Consider the following 12,931-nt stretch of genomic DNA (forward strand, 5'->3'; position numbering starts at 1 on the left):
TTGGTAATAGAAAAATGGCTCAGAAGAGTTAACCTAGATTACAGTTTAGAAAGAAAAAAAAATGGTTACTAATTTTCAGAGTGCTGAAAGAAAATAATTTTTAACCCAAATTCATATTTAACCATACCATCATTCCAGAATGAGGACAAAAATAAGATAATTTTATACACACAAAATCTAAGAGAATGTAACTCTCAGATCTTCACTAGACGAAATATTTAAGGCTCTAGTTCGATAAGAAGGATAGTGAACTAAGAAGGGACAAGCCTTCAGAAATTAACAGTGAACACAGAAATTGATAAAATACCAGCAACTTCAATTCTTTAATAACTAATAAATATTTCTTTTAAATAATTGAATTTAAATAGGAAATCTCAAACATAATTAGGGTGAGGAAAAATTCAGTGTCTATTTAAAGCATGCTACAGTTTCTCTAAAAGCTATGAACTCTATTAGAAAAATTCATACCTAAGAAAGTTTTATTTTTTTAACTGCTTAGCTAACAATAATAAAATCTATGGATTCAAAGAAAGCAGAAGGTAGCAGAGAAAATTAGATAACTTTAGGAAAACTATAAGTCTAGCACAAGGAGGAGAAGAAAACATTTAAAAAACAGTATAAAATCAATTTAAGTTACAAAATACTTAGAACTGAATGGCAACAAAAATACTACACCTAAAAGTGTGGTTTGTAGTTTTAGAGGAAATTCGTGATTATATATAAATGTTTTTTATGAATATATAAACATGTTTTATGAAACAGAAAGATCTAAAATACATGAACTAATTTTCAACTAAAACACTGAAAACAACAGATATCCCTAAAGAAAAGAAATAAAGAAAGAAATACAGGAGAAGAATTAGAGAACGAAATAACAAAACAACAACAGTAACGAAGAAGAGACAGGAATTACAATATACTTTTAAATAAAACAGACAAAACTCTAGCAAGAATGATCAAAGAGAAAGGGCACAAATACATAACATTAGGGATGGAAAGGTGGCTATACCTAGAGCTATGGAAGATCTTTAAAATCATAAGAAAACCTCATGAACAGCTTTATACTGACACATTTGGAAACCAAAAGGACATGATACTTGTGTGGGCAATATAATTTCCTAATGCTGACTCAAAAAAGCAGAATGAATAAACAAATAATCATTCACAAAATTAAATCAATAAACAGATTCATTTTCCAGCCCTCAAAGATAGGCCCAGATGTTTGTACAAAAGTATGACATTGGGCTGATAGAGCAGAAGAGTATCTAGAAACAGTAACATACATATTTAAGAATTTGTAACATAACAAAATCAGCATTAAAAATCAGTAGTGCAGGTCACCTGGGTAACTCAGTTGGTTAAGCATCTGACTTTGGCTCATGTCGTGATCTCCAGGTTAATGAGTTCGTGCCCCACGTTGGGCTCCCTGCTGACAGTTCAGAGCCTGGAGCCTGCTTTGGATTCTGTGTCTCCCTCTCTTTCTGTCCCTCCCCCACTCGCACTCTCTATCTCTGTCTCTCTCAAAAATAAACTTTTTTTAAGTTTAATTTTTATTTAAAAAATAAAAACATTTATTTAAATTAAATTAAAACATTAAATTAAAAATATGTATTTAAATTAAATTAAATTTTTATTTAAAAAATGAGTACTGAAGTGAGAGCCTATTCAATTAATAGAGTTGGACAAATGTTATTCATATGAAATGGATACCTTACAACGTACACAAAATAAATTCCAGGTGGACTCAAGTACTAAGTATGAAGAGCAGAACTTTAAAACCTTTGAAGGGATATAGAAGAATAATTTTAATATTTGAAGATAAGAGATATTATCTTGGAAAATTCATAGAGAACACAAACTTGGTATCTCCCATCTCTACCATGCCCTACCCTGCTTTGTGATTGTGAAGCTCACCAGAATGTGCTGCTTAACAGGTCTCCCTTTTTGGGTTTGGGGGGCTTGTTTAGGTTCCATTATGAATGAAGTCATACAGTATTTGTCCTTCTCTGTCTCACTTATTTCACTTGGCATAATGCCCTCAGGTTTCATCCATGTTGTCCTAAATAGGATCTCCTCAGGCTTTCAGATGGGTCTGCCAAACGGGAATCACTGACAGGGGAAGGGCAGGAAGAAACTGAGGATGGGTTAGTAATTCTTCCAGTTCCCTTAAAACCTCAGTTTGGCATGTTGTCTGTGTTCCTACGCAATAAATGACAGCTCTAATCAGCCATCTCTCTCCTTCCAGCCCCTCTCCGGGGTCCAAGAATAGCTCTCTACTTCCTGTCTTCACTTCTAGGAGTGGTTGCTATTACTCACCCTTAGGAACCACTCTATCCTTTGTTGGTTTCCCAAAACCCTGATTAGTCTTTAGAAATTATCCCATTACTAACCTCTCCGCAATCTCGTGAGCTTCAGTATATCATGTGGTTTCCTTCATGACTCTAACTGATATATCAAGAAGGAAAGAATGACAAAAATTGATTAAACCTTTTGCATAATAGGACAACCACATCGCCAGCAAAGGAAAGGAGCCGGGGAGGATGGAAGGAAAGAAAAGTCACAGACAGAAAGATTTTTGTAATGTCTACAACTGACAAAGACTTGTCATCCAAAATGCAGAAGGAACTACACATCAATAAGAAAAATGGGAAAGAGATACAAACAGGAAATTCATAGAGGACAGAACTAGAATAGGAAAAAACAAAATAAAGTAAAAACCCAAGCAGTTATAAAATTTCAGTCCCTGTACGACTCGTGAGCCTCATCACATCTGCTTCCTGGGCACCTGTGGGTGGAGAGATGGCTGGGAGATAGACACTTGAGGCAATCAGGGCAGAGCACTCGGTCTTCAGATATGTCAGAGAATGACAGCAACAGGACAGTCACTAGAGGGGCTACAGAGGAAGTAACTGAGGGAAGAAGTTCAAGATCAGACCCACGCTGGGGTGGTGTTGATAGAGTTGAGTTTCACGGGAGCCTGGAAGAGATCCAGGCAAAGAAGTGTGGGCGGGGATGATAGTACACTTTGTGAGGGCAGGTGGTAAATTGAGGAAGTTCATCCCCAGCGGTCTCTTATTTGCTCAGAGTATGGGAAAGAGAGAGAATGGCAAGGACTGCTGACGTCCTGCAAAGGTGGAGGATGTGGACAGATAGTCTCCTGACTCGGTTCCTCAACACCAAATTGCATCATTTGTTCCAAACCAGCTTTTCTAAATTTCATAATTCCCTCCCTGAAATCATACACTTCTGCCCAACTGGACAACTTATCATTTCCTTTTATATAAATCGCTTCCATCTAGCATTTGTATACTAATGTCCCAAAATGCTTCTGTTGGTAACTAGGGTTATTTAAAATAATTTTTCCCATTTTATTGAGATATACGTGACATACAATGTACGTTTAAGATGCTTAGCACCTTAAGAATAATAAGACTATGCTGAGTAATATTCTTTATCCATTCATCCACTGATGGACACATAGGTTATTTCTGTGTCTTGGCTATTGTAAATAAGGCTGCTGTGAACATAGGGGTGCAGAAATCTCTTCGACATAATGTTTTCATTTCCTCCAGATAAATACCCAGGAGTGGAATTGTGGGATCATATGGTGGTTCTGTTTTTAATTTTTTGAGGGCCCTCCATGTAGTTTTTCATAAGTGGCTGCACCCGTTTACAATCCCAGCAACAGTACACAAGCAATCCCTTTTCTCCACGTCCGCATGAGCACTGGTTATTTCTTGTCTTTTTCACCATGGCCATTCTCACAGGCTTGAGGAGATATCCCATGGTGGTTTTGAGTCACATTTCCCTGATGATGACTGGTGTTGAACATCTTAAAAGAGTAATTTTTTAAAGTGTTGGAAAAGAGATAATATAGTGAACCAATTATTTTTATGTATCTTTTTATATTTGTTTGGGACAAATCAATAGGATTTACAAATAAAAATAAAGATGTATTTTTTTAACAAAGTCACATAATTCCTCTTTCAGGATCTTTCAGGATTCTAAGTATGACTTAGACTAAGGATTTCCAAGTAACTAGAAAATTGGTTAATTTACCTGTATTTTGTTATTGGAGTCCCACATTCAGTTCAGTACAACACACACTGTTGAGTACCTGTTAGGTTCAAGGTACTGTGTTTATGGGGCTCAGGAGAGGAAGGAGTTGTATGAAATACAGGAAGCCTTTCACCGTGGAAATGTTGTATAACGCTTGTACATAAAACAGCATTATTCCAAGTAATTTCAATCTCCAGTAGTCTGCACTTTTCCTGCAGGCGTAGAGGTAGATGTATGATCTCCAAATAGGTGTGTTTTCCCATCACAACTGACCTTCAGGTTTGCTTAAAGCAATACTGCTGCTCCTCCAGCCTCACCTTTGTTTAATGAGAGCCATTTCCTAATGCCAATGTTGGGTTAATGGACTGAGATGGGAGAAAATCAAACGTATCTCTTTGTTTTACACCAGATTGCCTTTCTGCCTTGTGGCTTTAATCACTCAATCCTACTCACATCTGCCATAATAACAATTATGGGTTTTCTCCTGACTTCTTACCCAGGAGGGTATGTCAGAGTAGAGCAACATCTCCCGAAGAAAGAAAGGGCAAATTCTTCATCTCTTTCCAGCATCGTAGGTAATAATTTTCCTCTGCAGACCCTCAAGGACTACCTCTTTTGGCTTTCTCATCTACTATTCCCACAGGTTCGTGGCTCTGTTCTGATTTATGCATTTTCTTCTATCCTCTTTCTTCTGAGATAAGTTTTAATTATGTAGACAGATTGTAAAAGTCGCTTTCTTCTTGTAAACAGCTATTTCTCTGTTAGTACTAGATTTTGTATAACTGGTTCCTCCTATCCAAATCTCCTCATGCACCCAGGAATTATGTCTGTTCATTGTTTAACTGCAGCATCAAGACGAGAGAAAGCTGGCTTCCCTTCGTTGCTTTCCTTGAGGTATTTAATCTCGGAACACTTGAAATTGCAAATCTCCCTCGGGAACTGTTCTTTGTTGCATATGTTTGGAAAGCCCATAAGATTTTAGTTTTGAATCGGTATAAGAGCAAAGTACCACCCATCAAATAGCTGTATGATGACACTCTCAGTTCTACTTATTTAAAAACTTGCTCTACTCTCAAAATCAAGCAAGTGCTTGAAATGCTCAAAAGCCCACATGAAAATATTAGCAGTTGCCCCTTCCTCTGGGGACTCAGACAAGCGGATTCTAGAAAGCTCCTCAGGTAATGCTGGCAACCACTGCTTTTGCTCTGGCCCCTTCTGAGTAATAATTAAAATATAAAGAAAAACGTATTTATAAGATGAAAAAATGTATTTGTAAAACAACTTTTTGTTGTTCTGCATAAACACTTTTAACTATTTGTTGGATTTCTTTTTTCTAATCAGGGGCTCACTCTACCACATTTCCTTATAATGTAGATCTCACAGGTTACCTTGGAAGCACACCATTTGCATGAAAACTGGTTTTGCCAAGAACTGCTCAGTATTATCTTTTAACCAGCCAACAATTTTCCACAGCAGGCTTTTAACTTTTACCTTGCATCTCACCAAACACCTCTTCAAAAAGCCTAAATCAATATTCTCCCAGGAGTCTTTGAGGCATATTTAGAGAAAAAAGAGATAATTTTTAGACACAGCAGTGTGTGTGATGTCCTCACAGTAAGGAAACATTCAGCTCGTCCAAAGCGGAGGTGTGGTCTGTAGCCAAGGAATAGAACCATGGTCTTTGGCCAGCATTAGATACAAAGCCATGACCCTGACCTCATTAGCTGGACTAAGTGAGCTCACCATGCAGGCTGCTGCATATTTGCTTGGCAGTTCATGGAGCAGAGCGTCTTACCTTGGCTTTCAGAGAGAGTACCTAAGCATCCCGATACTGATGCAAGATCGTGTGTGTTTGTATTTGTCTAAAAAGAGGGCTTACATTTTCCTTAGATTCTCAAACGTGGATGCAACTTACAAAAAGTAAAATGTTACGGTTGCACAAAATGAGATTGTTCTAAAACAAAGTCATTTCGATATTTCTCTAAATAAAGTAACTTTTCATTACAGAGGTGGATTTCTGTAACCCGAGGTACACTTCTGTTCTCCCGTGTTATTGTGTGAGAAGCCTTTTAACTCTGACCTTTTAATATTTATCCTTTTAGGCGTTTGAGGGATTTTTAATGTACCCTTTCAGTTGGAGAAATCTATTACTTTTACATGAAAGGGAAATGATAGATTGAACCCTCCATTTTTGAACTTTATGCGTCTTCAGACATGGTGATTTTTCCCCTTTATTCAATGAACATGTTTTTCAAAACTCCTTCAACAGTCTATCCTGATAGTCTTCTTTCCCCCCTCACAGTCATCTTAAGGTTACCTGAACCTGCTTTACTCTTCACAATATAGGGTGGCGTAAGCCTGTCTATACTGCACCTAATTAAATGTGAAAGTGTTACTCATTATATACAGTGAATTCCTTAGATTCCTTAGATACAATAAAGCTTTACGATAGAAAACTGCCATTTTTAGGGACAATCTCCTACTGTCTCTTCTGTCGTCTGTTACGGTTCACATGAGTCCTCCCTGTCGTTGACATGCTGCTTATGTAGGTTGTGCTTGGGAAGACATGTCATCAGTAAGGTACAATATGGATTTTTAATAATTCTAGGTTACTTCATGGAATGAGCACCTAGTAGAACAAGAAAGGATCAAAGCTCTCTCGAAATACAAATCATGTGGACTTCAGAAATGAGGAGAAATGCAGCCATCTGAAATGGTCATGAACCCCAAACAAGTCTTCCTCTCGGTGCTGATGTTTGGAGTAGCAGGGCTTCTCCTGTTCATGTACTTGCAAGTCTGGATTGAAGAGCAACATACAGGTAATGCATCAACTCTTTTCGCCTCTTTTAATTATAATGGTCATTTTCAATTAAATAAGCTGTGGTGTCTACAAAACCATATATCACATTATTTCCAACAACAGCAAAAATTAGACACAAATTAAAATCCCCAGCTCCTAAAAGAAAGGATAATTCTTCAATTCTGGTGGGCATTTGCTCCGGGGCTGGGGATAACACTTGGAACTTTTATTACATCAGTGGGGAGCAGCATGGCCCTTTAGCCCAGTAAGGACTGCTTGCGGAGCATTTGTCTACTCAAATTGTAGGGGCACCTGGGTGGCTCAGTCAGTTAAACATTTGACTCTTGGTTTTGGCTTAGGTCATAATCTCACTCTTTCGTGGGTTTGAGCCCTGCATCAGGTTCTGCACTGACAGTATTGGGATTCTCTTTCTCCCTCTAGCTCTCTGCCCCTTCCCCGCTCACTCTCTCTGTCTCTTTTTCAAAATAAATAAACTTAAAAAAATTTTTTTAAGTGCATAGCATGGATCCTACCTCTGGTGTGTCCACTAAGCATTGGGCACAAGTCCAATGAGCTAAATATACAGCTAAATAACTCCTTTAGTTCCTTCTTATTTTTTGTGTCAGTACTCAAAATCGGCACATAAATACTTCAATATCGTTACTATAAAGTGGGAGTTCACAAACCATCTCTGTAAAAGATTGCATAGGAAATATTTTAGGCTCTGTAGGCCCTGACATTTCTATCAAAACTACTTAACCCTAACAGTGTATCACATGAGCAGCAAGCCATACATTATATGTAAACAAATGGACCAGGGTGTGTTCCAGTAAAACTTTATTTACAAAAACAGGTATTGGGCTGGATTTGGTCCACAACAGTAGTTTGCCAATCCTTGCTATATGGTTACTTTCATCATTCCAGTTTGCCATTGCCACACATTGGGAACACTCAGTCACTGTTAAAATGGATTCTGTTTATGATGATTGACTTAGAAATTATAGAAATATATATACATATATATCTTATGAAATTCAGTTGTTTTCCATGAGTAGAAATAGACTATGACTTATGATTGTTAAGGAAAATAAAGTAAAAGTAGAACAATTCCTTAATTGTTTCCAATTGTGGCCTACTTTTAAATCATTCTAGATATAAAGCCCTTAAGAATCTACTCTGAAAGAGAATTCAGCACTGAGCCACAAACATGATACTTTCTAAAGTTGTTTCCATTTCTAAATTCCCGTCCTTGGATTATTGTCTTATACATCTTGGATTTTAATTTATGTAGTAACTCTTGTGAAAGAATTTGCATATTATTATTTTATTTTCTAGAGAATATGTAACATTGTCAAACTTATTCTTTTTTTTTTAAATGTTTATTTATTTTTGAGTGAGAAACAGAGCGTGAGCAGGGGAGGGGCAAAGAGAGAGGGAGACACAGAATCTGAAGCAGGCTCCAGGCTCTGAGGTGTCAGCACAGAGCCCGACGAGGAACTTGAAACCATGAACCATGAGATTAGGACCTGAGCCGAAGTTGGATGCTTAACCAACTAAGCCATCCGGCGTCCCTGTCAAAACTTATTCTCAATTCCCGTTGTAAGTTACATGAACTGTAATATTTTCTAAGTTTTTGGTATTACTATAATAATTTGTCATAACTTATAATATTTCATAAAACCATCTTGACAAAATATAGAGGCTAATTTCTCCTGCAGTATAGATTTTCTAAGCTCTTGGCCGGTGTTTATTGAATGAGTTATAAAAAGATGAATAAATAGACTGAAAACTCATTGCAGACTATAGAACACAGCAATGGAATAAGAATCAGGGATCTTATTTTGGGGAGGTTTGCTAATTTCATAGTCTCATAACAAATTTCACAAGGCAAGTATTGCAACGAGACTCCAATCCATATAAGAAAATATATTCAGATATATAGACTATGGGAGAAATATTATAGTTAGTGAGTCAGGTAGGAAACTACATGATTTCTGAAAAAACAAGTCATATAATAATACCTTACAAATATACTGAAATGTGCAAAATGGGCCACAAGCATCAATAGTCACCATTTATTGAAAGCTTTCTAAATGTATCTTCTCTAATCCTAATGGAATATTCCTAGGTGTGATATTTTAAGTTTATAGGTGAGGAAACTGAGGTTTGGGTAGATAAGGAACTTACCCCAGACTTCACATGTGCAGATCTAAGCAGAGAGGCATTTGTGCCTCTCCAAAGTCCATACCCTTCCCCAATACATTGAGTCAGTATGGGTGGTGGAAAGGTGAGTATTATTACCCCCTAGTGTACAGACTGGGTAACTGAGACCCAGAAACTAAGTGACTTGCCAAAAGGTGCAAAAGCTGAGTTTCCAAAGTAAGACCCATGCCTAGATTTTCCTGCTCCCTATGTTCCCTAAAAGAACCTCCTAACCAAAAAGGTAGATAAGATAAACATGTAATAAATGCTATGGTATCAATACTGATGTTTTTAAATCTCTGACTTGTAAAACCACAGCTATTCACAAGTTGGATTCTTAGTTGAATTCATAATTTCTCCAAGTTGGGAAATTTTTTTGCCCAGTTAAGATGGGCTTATACTAAAATAAATAACAATAAATAATATTTATTCTCTTAAATGTTATTTATAATTTGCTAGTACTTTCCCTGATATGTCTCACATGCATTGTGTAATATTTCACAATCTACTCATGACAGTGACTATGAATGTTAGAACCAGAATTCCTTTAGATAATTATCTTACTGAAGAAAAGTTTTCTTATTTTTCAATAAGACTTCCATGTGGAGTTTTGCCTTTAACCAGGCTAATGCCTGGGTTGTAATTCTATAGTTTTCGAGGTGGACTGGTCCATGTGTATTTTATTTGTGTATTAAATAACGTCAAGAGCAGGCATTTTTAGAAGCAGTTTCTTTTTAAATCAGAAAATATCTGAATGTGTGCTTTGATGTGATGTTAAGTTAAAAATGAGAATTTTGTCTTTTGGACATTTTAGAACTGTCAGTCAAAGAACTGTGGAAAATGAGTTTATTTTGGTTCCTGAGACCTTCTATAAGTAGAGCAGATTTTAAAACTCTGAATGGTTTTGATATTGTATCCATTTCAGTTGTGTATGACAACTCTTAGGTTCTTTTGATACTCCTTTTTTGAGTCCTTTGAAATATAATAAGATATGGAATATTTTCTAAGCTTTCTAGGTTTCCTGGGTTCTTCTGTTAAAATAAAATTCTTTAAAGTTACAAAAAGAAAATCTTAAATATGCTCTGATATGCTAGTAAAGATTATGAATAGACAAAATTTTTTGAAAGTGAAGAGGAAAATGTGTGACAAAGAAAGTGAATCTATCCAATTATACAACAGTTATCCATAATAACACTCATTCTTCAATAACACATCAGTTCAATTATGCATTTCTTTATGCTAATGTGGATGTACTGTTATGAATTTTATTTTATAAATTTTTCCCCTAGCTGTTAAGAGTACTAGTTTCATATTTAGAAGAATCTTGAAAACCTCAGATCTACTTGTTAGCTGTGTGACCCTGGGCAAATCACTCAGCCTCTCTAGGACACAATTTGCTCATCTGTGAAATGAGGATAATAATATTTTCCATGTAGGGTGACAGAGGGAAGATTACAGGAGACTTAGCATGGTGCCTGGCAAGTAGTAGTGAACGATAAAGATGAACTGGAAGTGATACAGAGCATCTGCAGGCTAGCTTTTTCTGAGTTATCACAGTTAAGACTCAGCCACAATTCAAGAACACAATCTTAAGCTTGTGCCTTGCCTGATTAAGAAAAAAAAGAAAAAAAAAAAGCTCAATTCCATCTCCAGTTAAAATAGTTCAGAGAGTCTAACTGGCACAAAGGCAGCATGTTTTACAGTAGAGGAATTGGAAGGATGATCAGGTTGAGCTCAGAGAGGAGAGTCGGTGTCCAGGAGGATCACCTATGCAGGCTGCCTCCAAGGTCAGGGTATCCATTCATTCCATAGTGGTTTTTTTCTCAAGATTTAACAATTGACCGTGCCAAACTGGTGAATACTGAGATGTAGTAGGGAACCAGCTATAATCTCTATTCTCAAGGAGACTATAGCCTCATAGACTGTAAGGGAGAAAATGGTCTTGAGTTCAGGCCAAGGTGCTGGTATCAAAAGGAGAGTCCATTGTGACAGAAGAGAGACAGGCCCTCTATTATGAGGCACAATAATGAGTTGGGACCAGGAGGAAGAGCCCAATCAATTGTCAGTGATGAAATTGTTGACCTGATAGAAGCCATGGGGTTGGTGTAGGTGTGGGGGCAGGGTTAGCAGGCGTAGAGGACCAGAGCAGAGCAGAACACAGAACGGATATATCTACAGGACAGATGCGATAGGTAATGATGAAGGCCAGTTCAGGTTAAATCACAAGAATGGATCATTTTCTCCCAGCTACTATTGAAATTTAGAGTTTGATGCCCTCTTCCTCGAGATAGAACGTTAGTGGTAAATAGAATAAATACAGAAAGGCATGGTACATAATTGTTTTATATGTATATGCAATAAGACATGGTTAGGACCCTATCATATCAGAGTCAGAATCTCAGCTTTAGGAAAGAATTTATAGATCATCTTGCACACCGTCTATTTTTTAAAAACTATGAATTGATTCCATCACTCTCCTGTTTGATATGTTTCAGTTATATCTCATTCTTTTCCACAAAGACTTCTCCCTGGGACCCACAAAGTCGTGTGGGGTGTAACCTCTGTCTGCCTCTACTGGCTCACCCTTCCTTCCCTCAGGGTACTTCCTGGCTTCATAAGGAAGTCATCTTCCAGCAAACCAAACCCTCAGCCGACTCGGCCCTCTCACCGTGAAAGACGTTGGGATGCTCTTCTCCCAGCTCTCACCTGTCCTGGCTTGGTTCACATGTCACCTGCTGGATAGAAGCAGCCAATCAGCCAAACAGACCCAGTGGCGATCAGTCAGACCCTGATCTTATTCATTCCCACCATGGAAATTATCATAATCAGCAATTGCCTCATTATATTGTTTGTTCACTTGTTATTCTACAAACTCAATGAAAACAGAGACCCTGCGTATCTCACTCACCTCAGTGTCCTCATTCCACGGCATGGAACTTGTATTCAATAGTAGTGTGTTCAATAGGTGTGCAATAGTAGTGTCCAGTGGGTGGATACATAATGCTTCTTTTGGCTTTTCAACATCCAGCCAAATGACTACATAGACTCTTTAAATACTTCTGGGGACAAAGAATCCACTACTCCTCAAGGCATCCACACAACTGTATAGCCACCTCCTTAGAAAGTTCCATAAATTAAGCCAGAACTTGTATCCTTAACTTACGCTTACTCATCCTAGCTGTGTCCCTGGCACCAAATGAGGCTCACCCTTCTTCTATCGCATGGCCAGATCATTTTCATGGCAAAGGAAACCCCAGCCTTTTAAACCATTTCATAAAAGATGATCTGGGTCCCTCTCCTCTAAATCACTAACACTTACTCTTTATCCCTTTTAAAATATGGTGTATTGTATACTTGCATGAAACCTGTGTTAGAAATATACATCTCTAATAAAATCCCCTTTCAAGTGAAGTGATATGCACATATTTTAAATATGCAAAGTAGTGAAAATCAAACAGATTCCCCCCCCCCCCACAAAGAGCTTATGTTATTTCTTTTCTTGAGATTTTCCAGAGCCAAATTTAGCCTCATCTATTCCAAACTAAAAATGTTCCCTGGATTTATCCAACACTGTAAAAATCCACCTAACCAACTTCTGAGCATTTTTATTCAGGACCATTATTTTTTTTAACAAATCAATTTAGTTAAACTAAAAAGAAAACAAAAAACAAAGACAGTTCACTCTTTTCTCTCCCACCCCCTGGCCCACCCATAGCAACTACCAATCTATTCTCTGTATCCGTGAGCTTCGGGTGTTGTTTTGTTTTGTTAGATTCCACATGTAAGAGAGATCATGCGGTATTAGCCTGTCTCTGTCTGACTTATTTCATTTGCTTAATGTCTTCAAAGTCCATCCGTATTGCAGATGGC

The 12,931-nt window shown here is 37.4% G+C and overlaps 1 protein-coding gene across 1 annotated transcript in view; it reads left to right on the forward strand.

Annotated features, from left to right (window-relative positions):
- Window positions 1–6,696: 6,696 nt before the first annotated feature.
- Window positions 6,697–12,931, forward strand: part of CHST9 (carbohydrate sulfotransferase 9) — a 204,614-nt gene continuing 198,379 nt past the window's right edge. Inside the window, exon 1 of the mRNA XM_039217563.1 lies at window positions 6,697–6,878. Within this exon, the coding sequence (XP_039073494.1) occupies window positions 6,758–6,878 (121 nt within the window). The 5' untranslated portion in view covers window positions 6,697–6,757. The remainder of the gene's footprint in view (window positions 6,879–12,931) is intronic.

The sequence above is a fragment of the Hyaena hyaena genome, unplaced genomic scaffold, assembly GCF_003009895.1.
Source record: "Hyaena hyaena isolate Hyena2069 unplaced genomic scaffold, ASM300989v1 scaffold_14, whole genome shotgun sequence".
Lineage (NCBI taxonomy): Eukaryota > Metazoa > Chordata > Mammalia > Carnivora > Hyaenidae > Hyaena > Hyaena hyaena.